The 23,136-nt window shown below is 49.3% G+C and overlaps 1 protein-coding gene and 1 non-coding gene across 3 annotated transcripts in view; one reads left to right on the forward strand and one right to left on the reverse strand.

Annotated features, from left to right (window-relative positions):
- GRAMD1B (GRAM domain containing 1B) overlaps positions 1–23,136 on the forward strand; it is a 251,406-nt gene that overhangs the window by 63,476 nt on the left and 164,794 nt on the right. For both annotated transcript variants that reach the window (XM_049713921.1, XM_033407353.2), the window contains exon 2: positions 9,306–10,057. In XM_049713921.1, coding sequence (XP_049569878.1) covers positions 9,684–10,057 — 374 coding nt within the window. In that variant the 5' untranslated portion in view covers positions 9,306–9,683. The remainder of the gene's footprint in view (positions 1–9,305; positions 10,058–23,136) is intronic.
- TRNAG-CCC (transfer RNA glycine (anticodon CCC)) lies at positions 4,156–4,228 on the reverse strand. Its single transcript has one exon. It is a non-coding gene; the product is annotated as a tRNA-Gly (tRNA).

Here is a 23,136-nt window from a genome sequence, read left to right on the forward strand (position 1 = left end):
GAGCATGGAGTCTTAACCACTGCACCACCAGGGAAGTCCCCCCAGTGCATACCTTTTAATTGTTTTATTATTTTTTTAAAAATTAATTTATTTTATTTTATTTATTTTTGGCTGTGTTGGGTCTTCGTTGCTGCACACGGTCTTTCTCTAGTTGTGGCGAGCGGGGGCTACTCTTCGTTGCGGTGCACGGGCTTCTCATTGTGGTGGCTTCTCTTGTTGCGGAGCTCGGACTCTAGGCACATGGGCTTCAGTAGTTGTGGCACTTGGGCTCAGTAGTTGTGGCTCACGGGCTCTAGAGCACAGGCTCAGTAGTTGTGGTACACGGGCTTAGTTGCTCTGCGGCATGTGGGATCTTCCTGGACCAGGGCTCGAACCCGTGTCCCCTGCATTGGCAGGGGGATTCTTAACCACTGCGCCACCAGGGAAGCCCACCCCCAGTGCATACATTTTTAAAATCTGTGTTTTCATACACCAGGATTGCTTAAAGCAAAGTAGACCTTTCCAGTTCATAGACTGTGAGAGCTACAATCGAGACTTCAGAGATCACCCAGCATAACCAATCCCCAAATCCCAATTTCAGAGTGTTTAAAATTCCAAGCAGTCACTGAATTGTGAATTTTGTGGGCATTGGTCCAGGGTCTCAGCTTCTAGAGGAGGGGTGGGGGAATGCAAGCACCGGCGTTGCTACTAGGGGGCAGTTGCGGGCAGAGTACAGCCAGGGTAGAGGGTGGTGGACTATTTATTCCTGAAAAGTGGGAACATCTGACAGTGTGACTTTCATTTCAAGGCAACAGCTCACACTAAATGCAGAATTTTACAGGAATGAATTATCTACACTTACTCCCTCCAGATGTGTTCCTTGCAGAAGGATAAATAACTCAGGTTGCAGTGGGAATCGTTGTCCAGATGTGGATTACAGGGGCTGCGGCTAAAATACCTCTCCTGAGCCCAGCCTTCTTTAGCCCCTTCCTGTGTCACAACAAAATAACTCGAATTTTTGGTTTGAAGTGGTATGTAAAGGCTAGCGTCCCTGTCATGCTCGTCAAACATGCCATTGTATCCATCAGAACAAAAACTGGGCAGCTTTTACAGTTTCAGCGTCATACCCCAGGGCAAGAAGTTACCACGCTTCTGGTCAACCCTGGAAGCACTGTTCCAACATCTCTACTGCTCTGGATCCGGGTTTGCGTCTTTGTAAAAGGAGGCTACTTTTCTGATTTAAGGGAGGTGGAATAGCCCGCGTTTCTGTCAGAAATAAAAGCCTTAGGTGGTTGCTTCAGTGCTCGAAAGGAATCATTTCCTAGAGCTTTGGGGCCCTTCTCTTTGAGTGAGTTAAGCCTCCAGGTCTTTGTCTTGGTCTTTGCTTGCAAAGCACTTTATCATCTGTGAATCCTCGGCTGTTTGATACGCGACTTTAGTAAATGTCTGTAACCTCCCTGTGCCTCCTTGTCTAATCTCTGAAACAGAAGGAACAGTGGAGATAAAGTGATGGTTGGGTCAGATCTTTGAAATCTCTGTTCCATCATTCTGGAATTTTGTGATCACCAGGATGTAAACTCCTCCAGGGCACAGACTTGGTTATGTGCACAGACACACCCCCACCTTGTTTTCTAGCAAGTAGAACATAGCGTGCTCAATCAATTTGTGTTTAAATGGGTGAATGAAGGAAGATTTATAGTAGATGTAATCTCTTGCTTTCATCCCTCACCTAATGGAACATTATGATCCAGGCTGTTCTTTTTGTGATTCCAGGAATATACCCTGCTCTCTTTTACACCTCAGTGCCTTTGCACAAGTGGTCCTTCTGCCTGGAAGCATGCCCCCCTTGGTCTAGCTGGAAAACTCCTCTGCTAACCTTCCACCTTGGGTTGATACTGTCTCCTCCATGAAGTTCTTTCTGGATCAAGCTCTCTCTCCTGTGGGCTCACACTGCATTTGGTACATGCTTCTATTGAAGTGGATTTTCTTACCAAACTGTAGTTCTTGGATTGGTTTTCTGCTCTCCCCCCTGCCTCAAGATTTGAAGCAATTGAGGCCAGGGTCATCTCTGATAAACATTCAAAAATTATTTTGAGGAATAAATAAATAGTTTTGCAGAAACTTTTCAGAAACCTTTTACGGTACCCAGTATTATGGTATGCTTAGAGTCTGGGCATATTAAATACTTTTTGATTGATTTGCTAGATTACCAGGTACACCCCCAAGCTTCAATTTTCTTAGCAGATATAGGCAGAACTCCATTTTAAATGGCATAATCGTACAGTCACATTTTGTTCCTCTGAAACATAACATCTGCCAACAATCACACACACACACACCACACACACACACACACCTTTTCCCAGTCTAACTCCAGATCCTCGAAGAGTGTTTATCACATAGAAGACGCTCAATAACTATTTAAGAACGAATAGAAATGAAAGGCATTCCTTCCACTGCCTGGTTTCTGGAAAGCACGGTCTCTTGCAGCCTCCATGTATTGCTTCGCTCCGTGCTCTTCCACCTATGGCAATCGCATTCCGTCTCCTGCCCTCACCACCGCTGTTCCCTCAGAGGTCACCAACGACCCAATTACAAAATCTAATGGGATTATCTCAGTCTTCCTCCTGCCTGACTTCATTATAGCATTGGGCATCACTTATCTTTCTGAAATGTGGTGTAATTGAAAAAGCATGAGCTTTAAAGCAGGGAGACCCTGGTTTACATTTGTGCTCCTCTTCCACTTGCTGTGTGAACTTGGGCAAGTCAGGCACCTTTTAAAATCTCTCCTCATCCTAACATGGGACTTTTTTTTTTGCGGTACGCGGGCCTCTCACTGTTGAGGCCTCTCCCGTTGCGGAGCACAGGCTCCGGACGCGCAGGCTTAGCGGCCACAGCTCACGGGCCCAGCCGCTCCGCGGCATGTGGGATCCTCCCGGACCGGGGCACGAACCCGTGTCCCCTGCATTGGCAGGCAGACTCCCAACCACTGCGCCACCAGGGAAGCCCCTAACATGGGACTTTTGATGTCTGTTTCTCAGGGTGGTTGGGAGGCTTGAATGGGATTTTGTGTGTGAAGCACTTTGCCCGGTGTCTGGCTTGCGGTAGTCATTCAACAAACACTGGCTCCTTCCTTCCCTTGACTTCCGAATCATCCCACATTCTTGGTTTTCTTCTAATCTGTGCCTCTGAATAAATCTTCATAGGACTTTTCTTTCCCTTGCCCACCTCCTCTCATCCCACATTTTTCTCCCGCCCTATTTCACATTTTCTCCATCATTTACCTGCACTGTTTGCCATTTATATAGTTGATACTCCAAAAATATGGACCGATTGAATGACAGTCTCTGGATTGGCCTCTGTGTGTCCCATCTTTTGCTTCTCCAGTATATATTTCACACTGTCACCAGAACTGCTGTTCCTCAAATACAGGTTGATAATGTTACTGCCCTCTCCCCCAAGAAAAAAAACTTGAATAGCATCCCTTTGTTTAAAGAATAAACTAAACTTTAAGTACTCACCAATATGACCCTCTTGTTTGTCCATCCTCATCTCCTCTGTGTCCTTCCATAAGCCCTGACTTCTTTCTTCCAATTTTCAAAAACTCTCCATGGGTTTTTTTCTCTTCAGTGCCTTTACTCAAATGTTTCCTTTATTCCAGAATGCTCCATTCCTCTTTTCTACTAAAATTCATACGTTAAGTCTTCACTTAAATACTAATTCCTCCATAGAGCCTTCCCAGACCACCTCTTTCCCTCTGGTTAAAATTTATCCATTTTCCACTCACAGCTGTTAGCGCTTATGCTTTGCACTTAATTAATTCTTCCCTGCTAGGCTGTATGCTCCAACGCACATCCCGTGTCATGCTTGTCTTGCTGTCTCCCCAGCGCTTAGTAGCCTCACACGCTGCTGTAGCTTAACGTGTACTCTTAGAATTAAACTGAATGGAAAATCAACGCGAGTAGTCATGTTTCCTAACACAGGTCTTATGATGGAGACTTAATTAGGTACAAAAAGGCCAACATTTATAGAGCACTTCCTAGGTGCCAAGCACTATTCTAAATGCCCTACGCTGTTCAGATGCTCTCACAACAGCTGCAGGAGGGAGACACTATTTTTAAAAAATATTTATTTATTTGGCTGTGCCGGGTCTTAGTTGTGGCACGCGGGATCTAGTTCCCTGACCAGGGATCGAACCTGGGCTCCCTGCATTGGGAGTGCAGAGTCTTAACCACTGGACCACCAGGGAAGTCCCACAGACACTATTAATTATCCTGATTTTTTTTAGGTGTGGAGACAGAGACCCAAAGAAATTAAATAACTCATCACCAAATCCAACAGCTGGTAAGTGGTGGAAAGGGTCAGAAGCTCAGAGAACAGGCCTGTGGGCCTGTGCACGCAGCCACTAGTTTACGGCGCCCATAGTATTTGGACCCTTCAGAGGAAAGCAGCAGGCAACCCAGAGCAGGCCACCTGCCTCCTCCGGGATGGACGACAAGGAGACGGGTGGGGTGGCCGCAGGAAGTCTTGTCCAGACCTGATGTCCTCTGGAAGATTTAGAGGACAAGTGATGATGTCTGTCCGCAAAATCAGGGTCAGCCAAGTGTTGTGCAGAATAGTCTGGATTGACTCCTAAGCCTTTCGATGAGCAGTTAAACCAGGCAGGCTTATCTGGTGACAGTCCTCCTGGGGTGACGTCATTGCTCACCCTGGCATCGGCCACCGAAGGCTGGCGGAAGCGTGCTGCCAACCTTGCGCGTTTCCCAAGGCTGAGAGACCTCGCCAGCACACCATCCTTGGGAACTGAGACCCGGGAAAAGTCTTGCAGCTCTTTCTTCCTTTTTCTCAGAAGGAGAAGCTGGACGTGGAGGCTGGTCCACTGTGGTTTTATTTAGATTGTGCTTAGCCAGCATCCTCCAGCACTCTCTAATCACACAAACTGAGTGCAGAAACTGCACTGATGGCTTCAGTGACGAGCTGCTGCACAGGGTGATGAGGTAGGGATTAGAGGAGGGAACAGACTCAGGCTACCAGGGAAGGGCTTGAAGCTTGCTCTCTCCAATTTCACCTGTCCCCGCAGTCCCCACTCCCAGCCCCTTGTCCTTCACCACCCTTGTATTTCTATTTCACAGTGCAAGATATTAAAGCTGTCCGTGGGTTTCAGGGAGGTATTTAGTATCCAGTAATCAAAACGCCCTGGGCCAGAAATGCATCAGTTCAAATGGACTTTGTTTTAGGCATATGTGAATTGCTTTTATTTAAAAGAGAGAGAATCTGGGGCCCACAGACCCAGATGGTTGGGCCTTTACAAGATCATTCTTTCCTGCCTCTACCTCTAACTAGGCTCCAGTTACCTTTAAAGATGTGCAGAGAAAGCCGCCCTCTAAACCATCTTTGGTCATCCATTCCAGCCCTTAATTGGCCTTTCTCTCGGGAAATGTTTATCATCTAACCTGAATCTCCCACACAGAGTACTACACAAACTCATTTCCTCTTGGTTGGCAACGGAAGAAGCGTTTCAGTATATGATCCGGCCGTGCTTCGTTTTGTATTTGAAGACAGTTCATTACGCTGCTCTTACGGCCTCGTCCACATTTCTATCAGGATTTCCAGTTCTCTGATAGCAGCAAGTTCCTCTTCGTGAATGCCCACTGCCCACTTCTTTCTCTGGTCCATGAGCCAGCCCATGGGTCTGGCTATTTTGATGTCCTGCGGGAGAGAGAGTCTGTGTCCTCACCTTGAGGGGGGGACTGACTGTCCTGTGGCAGCCGCGTTGGAGGGGACACACCTGTCCGTGCTATTGGGAGCTGCCTGCCCTTGGCATCCCTGGGGCTGGAGGGATGTGGGTGGGTGTGGGTGGGGACCTGCCCCTTCTGCCTCCCACTCGCCTGGGTGGGCACCCAGGAGAAATCTAGCTTCTCACCTGCTATTTTTCACTTAAGTTCCCTCCTGGAAGTTTCTGCTGAATAATGGACTTTGGAGTTTGCAGGGCTCCAGAAGTAGTAGACAGGTGTTGGATGTCTTGTGTCTGCAGGAAAAGGGAGCCTGAACAGTTGAGAATAAACAACAGTTGCTTGGTAACATGAGCTCCTTTCATTAAAGTCAGAGGCCTGGCTGTGTGAGCTGGGGGCAGGCAGGCCTGGCTGGTCTGGCAACGCCTGTCTGGAGGGGCCACAGGTGAGGGCAGTTTCCTGGAGAACCGCCCAGTCGGCTGAGAGTGAAATATGGGAGACAAGTGGAAGGGTGGGGGGACTTGGGAGGAATGCAGTGGCTCAGATTCTGAAGCTCTTTAGTCCTGACCCCCTGACACCAGCTCCTGTGAGAAATTGTTTTGCAGAACTTTGCACTTCCCTTTCCACACTTGTAAAATACGGATGGAACTGAGTAGCTACACGTCGTTTCGTGACATACCCAACTCAAATCAGGGCTGGTAAAATGCTGGTGCTCCAAGGGACCTGCTTTCCAGAGCTGATGCATTTGATGAGATTTGGGTGGCCTCTAAGTGGCTTCAGTTGACCCAGGTTCAAGTTCTGGCTTTGTCATGGATCAGTTATTGTGTTTTTATCTCCGACCTTGGATATCTTCCTGTGCGTCACTTCAATAAATTGTAAAATGAGGGTAATAACATCTGTCCTCACTGCTAGGGTCACTGGGAAGATAAAGTATTACAGATGAAAGCCTTCGTGACAGTGTAAAGGTTGCTTTACAAACAAAACACACAGGACGCTGGACAGAATCAAAGGGAGGGCAAACTTGGTCCTTCCTTTAATGTGTGTAGTTTTCACAGCAATGATGACTTGCAGCTGGAGGGCATTTCATTTGCAAACTAGTGTCCCATTTATCATCTTCCTTGACAGTGCCACAGTGGAAAGGAAACAGCTGAGGGTGGTGGGATGGGGATGTGTTTTTTTTTTTTAATTTTTTCTTTATTGAAGTAGAGTTGATTTGCAATGTTGTGTTAGTTTCTGGTGGATGTGTTTTGAGTAGGGTTTTCTTGGGTGACAAGTACCTTCTTTTCTTTAAGCCGAGACTTGCAGGTGGAGGTGAGCTAGGACAGTGGCTGGGGGCTTCAGGTACTCTGGGTATCTGCTTCCCAAGTGAAACCGTTGCAGACTTAGTGTGGAGGAGGTTTTTCCCTCAGGCCAGGAGAAATGTAAATGATCACTCAACTACTGCTGGGCACAAGGCTTAAATTAAACCTCATAGGGTTTTAGATTTTAGGTCCAGCATCTCTTGTGGGTGGAAAAGGGGCTGAAGTGTGTGGGAGGAGGAAGCTGCTTGTTTTTCTTCCTTTCAAGGGGTGTACATTTAAATTCAGAGGGCGCACGGTCCCCTTAAGGGGGCCAATCCCCTTGCTGAATCTCCCTCTCCCCAAAATACCCATGGAAGCCTCTGGCCCCTGTGTGTGCACCCTCCTGTTTTGTTCCATCTTGTTTTGTTTTTTGGCTTCCCAGTGAACGGTAGTGAGCCCACCCACCTTCCTTTTGCCCCTTAAACACCCGAGACGCCGCTCTCTTAGTTCAACTGCCCCCTTAACAAGCAGGTTCCTTGAACTGAAAAGTTACCAGATCCCCGGCAACCCGCTCATCTTTGGAGGAAATCCAAGGCAGTGAGCAGCTCTGTGGCTTCGCTCAGGACCCTGAAGTGGAGGGACAGCTTGGCTTTCTGGGCATTCCCGGAGCCGGAAGCAGTGTCCTGCCGCTTGCCAGGCCTGACACCTGATGGGAAGGAGTTGATCCTTTCCGGGACACATCCAGGAGTTAAAATAGAGTGATACCAAGCCACCCTTGAGAGAGCCAGTGGCCGGATGTGGAGAAGGGTCAGAAATAAGACAGGCCCGCTGTTCCAGGGAGTCATTTACAGGTGGGCCTGGCTCTGGCATTTCGGCTTCAGTCTCTCTCTCTCCTGGAGCAAAACATACTTCTCTCAGATTCCTGGCCTCATGGAGGTTGTGCAGGGTCACAATGCCTGGAGCTCCCCCCATGTGTCATTGCAGGTTATGGTGGACCCATGGCCAGCTGTCACACTTGAACTGCAGGGACATATTTTCTTACAGTGAGTTCTGGTGGTCTTTAGGAATGTGATTTTTTTTTCCTCAGCTTTGGGACACTTGTGAAATGTTCTCATGACCTTCATGCTGGCACAGAAGCTGGGCATTGTTTCCCTACTGGACTCACGGAGAGGGGCAGAGAGGATTGGGTGAATTGCACTGTGGACTTAATGCTGCACTATTTGTACTCCTGCTGGTCTCTTTGAAAGCCATCATCTCTACTTTGGCTCTCACGTGCAGGACTTACTGGAGAGGCACATGCGCTGTGGGCTGGGAGGAAAGATGGGCGGTAACAGTCTATGATCTAGGAGCTGGGCTGCTTTAGACTCAGTCCTGAACAGGGCTCCTCGGTGAGGTGGATCAGTTCTAGGGCCAATCTCTTAGGGTGGTACCTGAGTCTAGGGAGTGAGGGGTTCAGCATAGCTTGGGACACGACAGGACTGACCCAGACTTTCGAGGGTCCATGACCTGGGGACATACAGACTTTTTGTGACGCAGTCCATGCCCCCTGCAGGTTGAAGCAGACATGATCCAGCCCCCAGGAATGTCAAGGGAGTACCCTTAGCTCCCTGAGACTCACTTTGCTTCACCTTCTGGGTGCTCACCTTCCTCTAATTTCATTCTGTGCTTGGGATGGGGCTCTGGTATTGACCGGGGTCACTCCAGATGCACGGAGATCACTCCCTTTTCCTGACTGGTCCTGTGTGTCCTGTGTCTCTCAGGTCCTACTGTCTGTCCTTCCTCCATATGTCATGTCTGCTGTCCTCGGCTTATTCCACAGAGCTGTCCTCTCTTCTCAGCCTGTCATTTTGGAAGCGGTCTCCAGAACTGCACCCCCCTGCACCCCAAGTTATTCAGAGAAAGCACCTTTCTCAGGAGAGGAGATCCAGCCGAAGAGCCCCTAGTCTTCCCTCAACCCGGTATCCTGACTGAATTCCTCGGTTCCTCCCTTCCCCTGCTCCCCCTCAAAGAAAAAGCAGGGAGTTAGATTAATGAGAGCTGCCTGGCCAGCCGTCGCTTTGAGAAAGTTTGGGCTGTGATCCTATTTCATTCGGCTGATTGGAGCAGCCTTGGCTCGGAGGTAGCGTCCCTCCCCAGGGATCCCGGGTACAGTTACGCCAGCCGTCGCCGCCTGTGCACGCCCTTTCTGGACAGACGTGACCCTCGCTCCTCGCCCCCTGTTCCTCCTCTTTTGTTTTCATCCAGCGTCTGCTTCCTCTCTCTCTCTCTCTCTCTCTCTCTCTGCCTCCTCCTCCCGCTCTCTGCCTCCCTGCAGCGCCAAGACCGGCTCCCCAGCCTAGTCCGCCGAACGCAAACCGCTGAGAGTTTGCCGAGCCGCCCCCTGGGGCCCGGGCCGCCGAGTCCCGCTCGGGCACGGCCGCCGCCAGCCGGCGAGGGAGCGCCGCCGAAGGAAAAGCAGCGGGCGCCCGAGGGGAGCCCCGGAGGGCGGCCGGGCGGCCGACTTAGACTCCGGGGAGGTCGCGCCGCGAGCCCCAGCGCTCCCCTCTCCCGCGCGGCGCTCCGGGAGACGAACTTGCTCCGCTCGCGGCTCGAACGGCGAGCATTTCCTAACGTGAGAGGCCGGGCGCCGCGGGCGAGGGGCGGGGAGCGGGCCCGGCGGGCGGCGAGGCGCCGGGCGGAGGCGGCGGGCCCCATGCCGGCGGCCAACATGATGGAGAGCCTGCAGCCGCCCGCCCTGCAGGTGCCCGAGCCGCCGGGCGCGCCCGAGGGCAGCCGGGTCTGGTCCAGCTCGTCGACCCCCACGCTCCGCCGCCGGCGCTTCAAGATGCGCCGCACCAAGAATGTGCAGGAGCCGAGCCTGGAGGCCGGGCTGAGCCGGGACCTGCCCGGCGTCTTGGCCCCGGGCAAGGAGTTTCTGCAGCTGCCGTCCATCGAGATCACGCCCTCCAGCGACGAGGACACCCCGTGGTCCAACTGCTCCACGCCCAGCGCTTCCCCGCGCCGCAAACGCTTCCTCCTCCGCAAGTGGCTGCGGGTGAGTGAGCGGAAGGAGTGCAGCGAAAGCAGGTACGTGCCTGTCCCGCCCCAGCCGTCTTCCCTTTTCCTCCCCGGCCTCCCCACAGCCGTCGGGGAGGTGGGGTGGGGGGTGCCCAGGGCACCCCGGGGAACCTCGCCGAGGATTGCAGGAGCCCTTCGCCAGGGCGGACGGCTTCCCCACGTGTCACCCATCTCCCCAGTCCAGGCCGGGGGGCCGGTGACTTTCCATTACACGGGTACTCGGGGCTTCATGCTGCGTTCCATCCCATTGGATCCTCACAGCAACATGAATAGTAACAGCCGTAGCAGCTGATGTTTACCGAGCCTTTATCATTCTCGGTCAGTATGATGGGCACATCACAGTCCATCTCCACAGTTAGTCCCCACGAAACCTCTTTGAGGTCGCTACTCCCTGTCAGTCCCATTGTACAGACAGGGATCGTAGAAGGCGAGAGAGGTTAAGTGGCTCCTCCACTCAGACTTCAGTTTCTAAGCTCCATTTCAATTTTTATTATTTCATTGTTGGCCACCCCAGGTTGCCTTTCCTGGCCCCCATGTGTAGAGGAGGTGGCGGAGTATTCGCACTGAGTGAGTCACATTTCTTAGACATCTAGGCCTGGTCCGCACCCTGATGGTTTGTGCCAGCTACTTTTTGTCTGGACAAGCGTGGCATCTGAGTAGTCGGGGAGTTTGCTTTCCCTGCGCAGAGGACTGGTGTAGAAGACCATAGGGTAGCTCCACACAGCCTTGGCCAGGGGTTGTGTTTGAGCCAAGCCCATTGCCTGGTGGAGGAGGTGGGCAGTCCTCAGTGGTGCACTGATGTCTTGGACCCTCCGCATTTACCTTCAGGCTCTAGGGCCCTGTCTCCAAACAGTGGTCTGTGCCTTTGCGTGGGGCAGGCAAGTGATTGGCCACCTTCCCCGGGACTCCTCTTCCTAGTCTGTTCAATTCCATTCATTTCAGTTCAACAAGTATTTATTGGATGTTCTTGTGAGTTCAGTCTGGTACCAGCTAACGGTGCTATGGCCAGGAGGCAGGGAGGGAGGGTGGGTAGAGCTGGGTAGAGTGTGGGGATGTGGAAGTTGAGAAGGAGGATGGGAGGAGACTTGGATAAGAAATCACGGCATGTGAGTTTCCCTGGTATTGAGGAGATGGAATCTTTGGAAGACACATACTCTGTGTGCCATGTGGTACTGACTGTAAGGCAAAGAGAGGAAGAAGACTTCTGGAAGGAAGAGGCTCAAACCACAACACGTACACATAGGTAGTAGAAAACAGGAAGAATATAATGTCAGGGGCATGAGATCAGGAAAGGGGAACAGTAGAGATGAAGGCATAAGAACAGGGTGAGATGTGTCGTTGAGGGGACGCTGAGGAATTGGGCTGGGTTACGCAGATGGTGAGCGTTTTATGCCTGCCAGGCTTCCTTTCTCTTATTTGGTGGTAATGACTGGATGTGGTTATCCCTGCAGGCGCAGATGTAAAGCTTTGTTCTGGGGCTTTTTGGGGACCTGAGGATAGCAATTCTTTCTGTACTCTTACTTCATCCTGTCACCTTTTCCAGAGAGTAGAGGGAAATGGGGCAAGCTTGGTGGGAGCTAATCTTGAACTAAAATAGTTCATCCGGGTTTGTCAGCTTTCCCTTCAAATGTGAGAAACCCTAAAAGAGGCCCTATTTTGATCCTGAGATTCTGCCATGTACACTGAGGACAGAATATGGGGAAGATTCTTACGCTGGTAGCCGGGGAAGGGATAGGGGAGGGTTTGGTTAGATTTAGGGAAGTCTATCTTGGTTTAGAGAGTTTGTCTAAAGGTGCAGTGGAGGGACTTCCCTGGCCGTCCAGTGATTAGGACTCTGCGCTTTCACTGCCAAGGGCACGGGTTCGATTCCTGGTCCGGGAACTAAGATCTCTGCAAGCCGTGTGGCCAAAAAAAAGGTTTAGTGGAATCTTCATTTTTGTTGGAGCAGGAAACATACTTTTAAATCAGGAAGGGTTTTCACCTTCTGGGAGTAGTTTAAAAACTGGCAGTTGGGGAATTCCCTGGCGGTCCAGTGGTTAGGACTCCGCACTCTCACTGCCAAGGCCCAGGTTCCATCCCTTGTCGGGGAACTAAAATCCCACTGGCCGCATGGCGCAGCACACCCCCAGATGGTAGTTGTTTTCAATGGCGGCTTGCTGGATTAGAAGAATATATGCATATATGTATAAAAAGACAACCTCTGGATTCAAACCCAAGTTTGTCTGACTCAGATCTCTACTCTTAACAACTGTTAAACTGCCTCCTGTTGGACTCTGTCTTGATTGTGGCCAAAACAAAAACCCATCTCTTTTAGGCCTTGGAAATAGAAGGCTTCTTGGAAAGAAAAGAAGCAGTCAAGTGAAGAGGTGCTTGTAAATGGCCAAGATGATCCCCTGAGGAGGAATTGACATTTAGAGGCAATAGGGCACGAAGAGAATTGGAACTCAAGTCAGGAGACGTGGGTTTAAATTTTAAGTTCTGTCATTTCTTCGCTGTGGAACCTTGGGCACCTCCCTTCCCCTCTGTTTCATCTTCTCCATCTGTGGATGAATGGGAGGTCTCAAGTGATAGACGTGGAACTGTTTTGTAAACGTCCTCTTGCTGTGCAAGGGGGAAGGATTATTGGCATCATTCTGTGAGTGGCTCACATGGAGTGGATGTGTGCTTGAGAGTATAGGTTACATACTCACGTGTCCTGGAGCAGCACCTGGGACTCCTCACACGTTACATGACTTGGATATGGTGATTGGAAAGTGACCCAGCTCAGGCTTGGTTTAGGGGAATGAGCACACCAGGCCCAGCGCAGCGTCCTTCCTCTTCACTGTCCCCACCCCAAGTCTGCCTCTCCGCAACAGAGAAAAGCCCCTTTGAGGCCTGCAATGCAATTCTGTCTGATGTGGTAGAAGGCACGGGGTCAAGAGGGCCTCAGCTTGTGGATTTTAACTGCACAAAGATGAAAATATAAAGAGAAGCAGGAGACCCCTTTCTCTTCCTTAATCCTGGGAAGAAAGAAGTAGAGAAAATGGTGAAGTTAGCAGAGACCTTGGAGGCCCGTATTCTGAGTCCAATTTTCTCTGTTTCATCCTTGGATCTTCACTGTCTAGCACTGTACTTGGCCTTTCGTCATGATCAATAGATGTTTATTGATGGGTAAATTAATAATGATTGAGTGAATGATTCCTTTTTCTTTCCTCTTTGGAGTGAAATTATCCTTATTCATGGATCAGGGAAAATTTCCTGGAGGACATGAGTCCAGAACTCAGTTTTTTGACATGTGACAGCTTTATTGAGATATAATTTACATGCCATGCACTTCAGTCAGTTTTAAAGTACATAATTCAGTGGCTTTTAGTATATTCACAAATATGTGTGACTATCACCACAGTCCATTTTACAGCATTTTCATGACCTTGAAAAGAAACCCATACCCTTTATATATTACCCTCAATCCCCCTCTACTCCTTGCCCCCAGCCCTAGGCAATCATGAATCTACTTTCTGTGGAGAGCTGAGTTTTGAAGGGGAACCAGAAGCCTCTTGGTGAAGGCAGTTTGGGTGTGTTGGCTTGAAGATGGGGATGGATGACCAAGTGTGGTCTTGATGAGGGATGTGGAGAAATGAGGGTGGTGAGATGATGGGCCGACAGACTATGATTTATGCTGAAGGGTTTGAATTTCAATTAGTCAGGCCGTCAACAAAGATGTATTGAGATCCTATGGACAGTGTGCTTTGTCTGCAAAGAGGATTCAACTCAACGGGGAGCCATTGTAGGTTCCGGAACCCAGGAGAGACATGCTCAGAATGGTATTGGAGGCACCGAATTCTTGCTGTTCTGTGTGAACCAGGTGCGAGGTAGAGGCCTGAGCCTTGCACTGTTCTTCCAGCACTTACTGTTACAGCTGGGAATTGTCATCTTAGCCACTGTTTAACATAAGGTGGCACTGTTTTTTGCTGGCCGCGTTGCCCTCTGAGCTCCACGGATAACGTAGTCTGAAGTTGATGGGGCAGGCTTTTAGAACTAGTACCTGCGTGTCTGCCCAAATCCCTTGGCCATAACTGGTTGTGGTGATGGTTCAAAACCCAAATTGAGGATTAGAGTCCCTCTCTCACCTGCTGGATTATGGCAAGAGGTCAGAATTGGACAGAGACACAACTTTTGTGTCTCTGTGATGGCATCCTGACATCATTCTCTGGAGGGGGAAAGGAGAGCTGACAAGGGGCAAAGGTGTAGGTGTGGCTGCCCGACGGCAGGCTGTCCTTATGGGGGCCACAGAAGCGCTTCTCTGCTCTGTCTCCCCAGGACGCCCTCCTTATTATTACCTCTTGCACCACTTTCCCATGGCAGTTCTGTCCCCTCTTCTGTGTGACACATCTACCCTGTCATGACTTCTGCTCTGCTGCACACCTGACCTCAGGTGGCACCTCTCACTGATTCTGCCAGCCTGGTGAGCCTGGTTATCTATCTGGTGCCAGTCTAGCTGGCACGTGGGTTTGCACGTAATGATTATTCCTCATTGGTATATTTATCGTAAGTCTTCATCCCCTCACTCTGACCTTCGGAGGGAGTCTTGCTTTCGGTTTCAGCTCAGTTTCCAGGGAGGAGGCTGATGTGTGCTACACCCATCAGCTCCGTGTGGACCCTGACATCTAGGAGAAGCACAGAGAGTGTGGGAGGGAGGTAATTCATGGCTTTCTTCACACAAAGCATCAAACAGGAGACCTGTGATTTGTCAGCAGATTAAATAAACTATTGGTGCTGGATAAGGTTAAACTAGGAAAAACCTCTCTCCCGGACCCTTATTTCCTTGAGGGCGGGGACTGCATCTTACTTTCTGCTAAGCGCCTTAAATACACATTTAATCCTCACAACAAACCCCCGGGTGGGTTTTACAGCTGAGGAACCTGAAGTTCAGAGATTCATTTGCTCCTGGTCGCACAGAAGCAAGGGTGAGATCTGAATCACATTCTTTTGATTCCAGAGCCCGGGCTGTTTACAGCTACACTGAACCATCTCCCCAGGGCCTGGGAATAGTTGGCCCTTGCGTGTTTGAGATCACAGCCACGTGGAAGGGGAGGTTCTGAAGGAGGTCGGGAGGATGGGAAGGCCACTGAGGATGTCTGTAGATGTCAGAGGTCAGAGGTCAGCACGGGGATGTGTGAGGGTGGTGCTACATGGCGTAGGTGAACTGCTCCGTGAGAAGCAGCCGACCTTGGGCTGTAGATGTGGTTTCCACATTCAAACAGTCTGTGGAAACTGAGAAGGTAGATCTAAGCCCCGTGGGCTGATTCACACTGGCCAGTTTCCTCCATGGCAGTTGGTATTTTGAGAGTTTCCGTGGTGGTTATGCACTCAGGAAGTGCCAGTTCCGTGTCAGGGGAGAGGCTGGGATTTTCACGGGGCAGGTTAACAGGTGATAACCCTGCCCCGCTCGGTTAGTTTCTCCCAGCTACCATCTATAGGCCAGTTGCTATGCTGGCCACTGATAAGTGCTTCTAGGGGAACTCCGGAGTTTTCCTTAGGGCGCTTGAATGGCTGAGCTGCCGGTGGGGAATTTCCTCCTTGACCCCAGTGGGTGAGCCGCTGGGCGCTGAAGCAGGCGTTCAGATACAGAGCCAAGCTGGCCTGAGAGCCTAGGAGTGCTGGCCTGGTTGCTGTGTGTACAAGAGCTTTACAAAGTCTGCAGGCTTTGCTCACTTGGGATTCTTTCCTCCATTGCCCATGTCAGTGCAGTGACTCGCTAAGGGGCAGTTGTACCTAGTGTGAAGGGAGATGCTTTTCAACACCTTTCGGGGCGGGGGGAGGTCTCTGAGCTCTTGTCCTGTGACTCTGGAGCCTAAGGAACCTTCCTTCTCTAGGAGGAGATGGTGAGGCTTCCTTCAGGGATGCATAACAGAAGATCACATGTGGAAGGAAGGCAGGAGGGACATGCTTCAAGCTGGGGCACAGAGATGGCAGGCCACGGCCTGCACCTGCCAGCCTCCATGCCACTGCGGGCAGCCAGGTGCCACCTCCTGAAGATAGCCCTGGTGTCAGATGTTCTTCCCTGCTTTCAGACCATGTGTCTGGGTCACCTCATCAAAATCATCACTAGGAAGAGGTGCTGTTCCTTAGCTAAGACCAGTGGTAAAGAGGAGACAGAGGAGGACACCCATGGCTTTTTCATTTGAGGCCCTGATACATCGTTTGGGTCAGATGCTGTGAAGCCCTTTCTTCTGCATCCTTTGTACGTATTCTAACTGGCTCTGGTTGTTCCACCCTGATTTTGTGGATAAGATAAAGAAAACGGGTGGTTAGGCACGTCTCAGTGGCAGATCTGGGTTACACTCTGGAACTCAGGCCTCTGACCTAAAGTCTGGGCTAATTTCTATCTGTCATGTCTCTGGAGCTTCTTCCAGCCTGGTGCCTCCTTCCTCCATGGCCTGACCACAGAGGTTTTTCGGTCTTGCTGCTTCTGGTTCCAGAGTTTAGTCAGGAGATGTGGGGGCTGAGTGAGGGGACCGAAAAAAATAATCCACAACCCACTTGGTTTTTCCACTTTCTTTTGCAACTATGCAAAAAGAATTTGCCTTGGGGCCCCTTTTGGGCAGGGGTGAGTGTGGTAACCCACGTATTATTTGCTCCAGCAATTAGGAAAATACAGAAAGATGATGGATGGTTAGTTTAGCAATACAGTTTTTTTTTTTTTTTTTTTTTTGAAGCAGCTGCGTAGCACAGGGAGATCAGCTCGGTGCTTTGAGACCACCTAGAAGGGTGGGATGAGGAGGGTGGGAGGGAGACGCAAGAGGGAGGGGATATGGGGATATACGTAGCAATACTTTTTTGAGTCTCTCCAAGGGTTTTCCAGCTTGTTGTCTTTTTTTTTTTTTTACTTAGTTTACTGTTTTTATTTATGTATGTATTTATTTATTGGCTGTGTTGGGTCTTCGTTGCTGCGTGCAAGCTTTCTCTAGTTGCCGCGAGCAGAGGCTACTCTTCGTTGCGTTGTGCGGGCTTCTCATTGCGGTGGCTTCTCTTGTTGTGGAGCACGGGCTTCTAGGTGCTCGGGCTTCAGTAGTTGCAGCATGCGGGCTCAGTAGTTGTGGCTCAAGGGCTTAGTTGCTCTGCAGCACGTGGGATCTTCCTGGACCAGGGATTGAATCTGTGGCCCCTGCCTTGGCAGGTGGATTCTTAACCCCTGCGCCACCAGGGAAGTCCCCCCAGCTTGTCTTAAAAGAAATTTTTATATGATAAAAGTCAACGAATATTGTATGTGTGATCAAATAACTAGTTACTGTAAAACTTTTGGACAATAGGGAAAAGGAAGAGAGCTCATCATTTTACTATGCTAACCCAAACATTAGGAGCATGCTTGGTGTATTATCCCCCGGTATTTTTTCTCATTCAGAGGTTGTTTTTGGCCATGCCATGTGGCTTGTGAGACCTTAGTTCCCTGACCAGGGATCAAACCCTTGGCCCCTGCCGTGGAAGCGTGGAGTCCTAACCACTGGACTGCCAGGGAATTCCCCAGAGTTTCTTTCTAATTGAGACTTTCCTTTTTCATCTGCTCTTCTGCACCTTGTACCTGTATAAAGTAAGGGAGAACATTAATCGAAAGGTTAAGGACAGGTCAGTCTGTGAAATAAGGAAAATAAAAGGATTTCTGAAGCACTGTTTCTGGAGGAACCATCAGAATGAGACATTTCTCCAAAGGGGGGGATACGAGCCCTCTCATCAAAGAAGACGCCTCTTAGCCTCGTTCTCCTGTTCTCTGTAACCCAAGCTTGGCGTGAGTGCCAGTCTGACCCCTCAAAGCAGCCTGCCTTGACCCGGCAAGCATTTGTTTCCCAGCTGGGTCATTACACTGGGAAGCTCTTCCTGACCTTTCTGTATTCTTGGGATTGGATGGAATGGCAGTAATAAAGGTTACTCTGAACAGGGTGGAGCTTCTCCAGAGAACAGTTTGCCCTTAGCTTGGGTGATACCATGTGTTTTCTCTGTCTATGATGAAACACATCTTCTCGACATGTGAAGATCTCATTAAAAAAAAAAAAAAAAGGCCCCAGGAAAGAGATCGCATCACCTCTCCTCTCTTGGTTACTTCTTAATATGTTTTTGAGACCTGCTATTGAGAAAATTCTGCTGAAGATCTAACTGAAATCCCCCATGGTATAATTCAAATTCATTCTCTCTTGTTTTGTCCTCAGTGAAGATGAGAGACTATCAGGTCATTATCCTTTGAGAATATTCCTTCAGAGACTTATTGTTAGTAATTTGGGCTGTTGCTCCCAGATTGTAAGAGAAGCCTTGATTTGGGCTACCAGTTACTTGGTGCTCACTGATTCTCCGGTGGAGGCTGTGGAGCCCTGCAGACACAGTGGAGAAATTGGCAACCACGCACGTTAGAAGACAGAGCCAGTCTCAGAGGTGAGCAGAGTAGGAAGTGGCCCGCCCGTTCAGAAAGTTCTTAGGGACACTGGACAATTCCTCTGAAGTGCCTTCTCCATGCTTGGACTCCTTCCCCAAATGCCTCTATTAGTTGATACACCTTTTGTTTAGCAGCCAGAGAGATTAGGCTGAAAATGTAGATAACTCAGGAGAAGTAATTCTCAAGTTCAACAAACATTTTTGGGGCACTTACAGAGAATCAGGTGCTGTCCTAGGTGCTTGGGGCACAAAGATGGATACAAGTGGCCCTTCCTTGAGGAGCTCACAGCCTGTGGGGGAGACTAGTGTGCAAAAGATAATTTCAGTAGAATATGGAATTTGGACTAAAACATAAAAAAAAAAAAAAAGGTCTGAGGAAAAGATCTGCTGGGAGGGAGATGGGAGGAGGGTCCTGGGACCTAGATTTCACCCCTGAATAGCCTTACTTTTCTCGCACTCAGCTGTCACCCCTTAGTACCTACAGTTCTGGTCTGTATCTCGCTCAGAGAATCTAGTCTTCATGGTAGATGAGATTTGTGTGGTCATTTCACCTTTGAGCAAACTGAGAAGTCCAAGGTCAGTGGACAAAGCTGGTCAGTGGCAGAGATGGCTCTAGAATACTGATCTCCTGCAACCTAACTATCGTATTCTGCCCACCCCATGTCCCTAGGAGCCTGTCTTGGCCCAGGATGGAGCCATATCTTCATCAGCAAACCCAGGAAGCTCAGACAGGCCTCATCCATTGTTAGGGGCAGGGTGATGGTTGTCCTAGGATGACTGCCTTTGTACCACTCCAGGGGGCTGTCTGAGGCAGCATCGGAGGTAGAGACTCTGGTTCTGTTATTTATTTATTTATTTTTTGCTGTGTGGTCCTGGGCAGGTTACTCAGTCTCTCTGGGCCTCAGTGTCTTTCTCCTTGGTAAAATGGAGAGTATACGTTTCTTCTTCATCTTGTAAGACAGAATTTAGTAGATGTGTCTGAAGAATTATGCTCACGTTATCATTAGTTTATAAAACTGAGGTTTCTTTGGTGGTCTATGAGGCTTCTGAGTCTGCTAGTCTGGTTAGTATAAGCTGAACAGTGGTTTGTTGTTTCTTTGATGAGATGTCACTTTTCTGATATATTGATAACGTGGTGAAAATGAGTTTCTAATTTGTGGGCTGCTCTTGGCTGTCTGTCTCTTCAGTGTTGGTCTGCTTAAGGTTCTGAATCCAGGCTTATTTCTTCTTCTCTGTCTCCCCTCCCTCTCCCTCACCCCACCCCCTTTCCTTCTCCTAAATCTACATACTGTCCTTGGACTGTTTTATTCACTCTCTTGAATTTAATTATTCCTGCATGGTGATGATTCTCACACTTACATCTCAGACCTCATCTCTTTCCTGAGCCTTCAGCTCATCTCTCCAACTGGCTGATGGGCATTTCCATTGGAATGTTCTTCAGAACAGTCCATAACTGAACTCTTCACCTTTCCCTCCAAACCAGTTCCTCTCACTCTGTTCCTTGAGGTGAGGGTTGGTACCCTTCAGTTTTGCACAGTTTCCTTCCTTTGGAGGAAGTCTGTCTTCTCATCTCCACCACCATCTCGGCTCCCTGGGCCACCACCATCTCTCACATATGTTATTCAAGCGTCCTCCTAACTGGGCTCCCTGATGCCGCTCACCCTGCAGCCAGAGTTACCGTTCAGTGCCTTGGATGGATGCTTCCTTTTTTTTTTTTTTTTTTTTTTGCGGTACACGGGCCTCTCACTGTCATGGCCTCTCCCATTGCGGAGCACAGGCTCCGGACGCGCAGGCTCAGCGGCCATGGCTCACGGGCCCAGCCGCTCCGCGGCACGTGGGATCTTCCCGGACCGGGGCACGAACCCGCGTCCCCTGCATCGGCAGGCGGACTCTCAACCACTGCGCCACCAGGGAAGCCCTTGGATGCTTCCTTTTATTTCTAGGTCTTCACAGACATTGTTCCCTTGTGTGGAATTCCTCTCTTGTAACACTGACCCCCTTGACCACCCTGCCCTTCTTCTCCTTTGGATCTTACCCTAGTTATTGTCCCTCTAGCAAGTATTTCCTGACTCACGTATTTATTACATCTGTGTTCTTAAGTTGTGACTACTTGATCACATTGTAGCTCTCACTGGATCAGAAGCTGTGAGGGCAGAGTTAATTGTGTTCAGCGTTTGTTTTATTCAGTGCTTGCTAAGCTCTTTGCGTGGAATGTAGTAAACATATACTTAGGGAGTGAATAAATAATCAAATGGATGAAGGACTCTAAGGAAATTTGATTTTCACGGAATTCTATTGGAAATCATTTTACAAAGCAGGAAGTCTGCTTGAAGTTGAATAATTATGCCCTCGTGGGCCATTTATGTAAATCTGGATTACTATGTATTGTTTGTTTTAAGTCTTTTGGTTTCGTTCATGGTTTTTCCCTTGTACTGTGTCTTCCCTCAGACTGCAAGTGCCCAGACACCAGACATGGCCACTCTTCTAAGGGTGTTCTCTATCTGGGGAGACAGCTTTGGCATCAGCAGGTGAAGAGTGGTTGACCTCTCCCAAAACGAGGCTCCAGCGAGCAAGAGCACATTGGGGGCAATATTTCGGTTTGTAGTCAACCCGGGGCCCAGGTACAGTCTACCAATCGTGGTTAGCCTTTTCCCACCAAAGACCTGTGGCAGCTTTGAAGGCTATTTTTATTTTTGGAGCTGTGGTTGCCGTGGTAACACAGTACATTTTCCCTAGTCTTCCGATTCCAGGTCAGGACAACAGTTGTTCCTCTTGCAGGAGAGAAGGATTTTGTGATAGATGCACCCTTCCTTCTACTCTTTTTCCCTCCTACTTAATCCAACCAATATTTACTGAACACAGATTACGTGCCAGGTGCTGTTCTAGACACCAGAACCAATAGTGAACGATACAGTTTCTGCCCTAGAGAGCTTACATCCTAGAGAGGGGTTAAAGACAGTAAACAAATGAACAATGCAACGTTGATCCCTACTTATTTAAAAACAAGTTACTTGAGCACATCACTGAAAGGGAATTAGTGTGTTTTCTAAAATTGGGAAATCAGGAGTTGTAAAAGGAATGCCTTCCACGCTGCGCTGGAGAGAGATATGTTGGGCGTGGAGCTGGGGGCTGACTCCCCTCCCACCGACAGTAGGACTTCATTCAGTTCTGGAATGCAGATGCACCTGTTTCTCTGACCTCTCCCAAGACCTAGGGAGACATGGTATTAAGCTGGGCCTCTCTCTGCAGCTGTCAGGTGCCAGGGCAGTTGTTCTCCTGGTGTTTTGCTTCTTTCTTCCTCTTTGCTCCAGTGGAAGCCAAGAGCCAAAGGGCTGCCAATACAAATGGCCCTTCTTTATGTCGTGTAATGAGAGCCCTGAAGGCAGGTTGGGAATGCCATTAACTGGGGGACTATAGAGTATGGAGCCTTGAAGGGGGAGCCTGGGGGGAGGTGCAGAGGAGAGAGGGGATGCTGACACCTGCTGTTGGGAGATTCTGGTCAGAGCGGCAGAGAATGGTGCCCACTTGGACACAAATGAACGCAGTGCTGGCGATAGCAGTGTGATAATCTCTCAATGTGGGGAGCATTTGATCCTTTTCTCTGTGATTTACAAGGCCCCGGGCTCCGGAAGCCGGCCCAGAGTATAATTATTCTTTTGTATTTGCCCCAGCACTTACCACAGCGCCTGGCACACACCGAGCCTTCCAGTAACATGCTTCTGGCACGACGCTCCACCACTTCATTTGTTCCCGCATCCTAGGGGGTGGATGTAATGAGTATGTCCACTTGGATTTAAGGGAATTGAAACACGCCCACATCCATACAACTGAGTAATGATGGAAACCTGACTCTAAAAGGTTGTGTCCTGTCACCTTTAATTTAGGCCTTTTTCTGTATTGTACAAACATGTATACATCTGGCATTATACCAAGGCTGATGTTTGTGTGCTGACGATGTGGGTCATTAAAATCCACAGGAAATGGTAAGTAAAGACCAAATATGAGAAGTGGCTGTTTCAGCATGCCTCACCCCGTGAAAAGCTTTGGATTTTACTTCCCCTCCATTCCCTTCCCATTTGGAGGGACACATGAAACCTTCAGGCCGTCACAGCAAGGTGGGTCCAAATTCTGCAAAATCTGACAGCTTGGCTGCTCTGTGCCCGCCACTGAGCTCTGACTGGCCTGTGCCCTTGAAGGGTTTAGTCTAGTGTATTGATTATTCATCCACTCATTTGTTCAACAACAGATTTTAATTGAGTGTCTATTAGGCAGTCCATGCAAGTCATACACATAAATGTAAAATTTGAAAATGTGGCCAGTGCTTCCACAGAGGGGACACCAGTAGCCGTTAACATTTGGTAGTCCTGGTGATTGGCCAGCGTTTGTTGTGAAGGACATCCTTTCTGTAGAAGATCTTCCTGAGGAAGTGGGGTTGCATGGACATTTTGTTTTAGGAGAGCAGAAGCAGTTTCCTCACAACATAGGGTCTAGCTCAGTCATTTCACAGAATAGGCAAAGATGGCTCATGTTTAGTTGGCTGGAGAATCCCAGCTGTGAACATGGGGGTAACCAGGGGTTTTTCTGCTCCTTCCACTTTCTGCTGGACATAGAACCATTGACCATTCCTTTGGTTTCTCCAGCAGAGGATGGGCAGGAAAAACAAAAATTCTGTTTCTCACAAACAT

Source organism: Orcinus orca, chromosome 8, assembly GCF_937001465.1.
Source record: "Orcinus orca chromosome 8, mOrcOrc1.1, whole genome shotgun sequence".
Lineage (NCBI taxonomy): Eukaryota > Metazoa > Chordata > Mammalia > Artiodactyla > Delphinidae > Orcinus > Orcinus orca.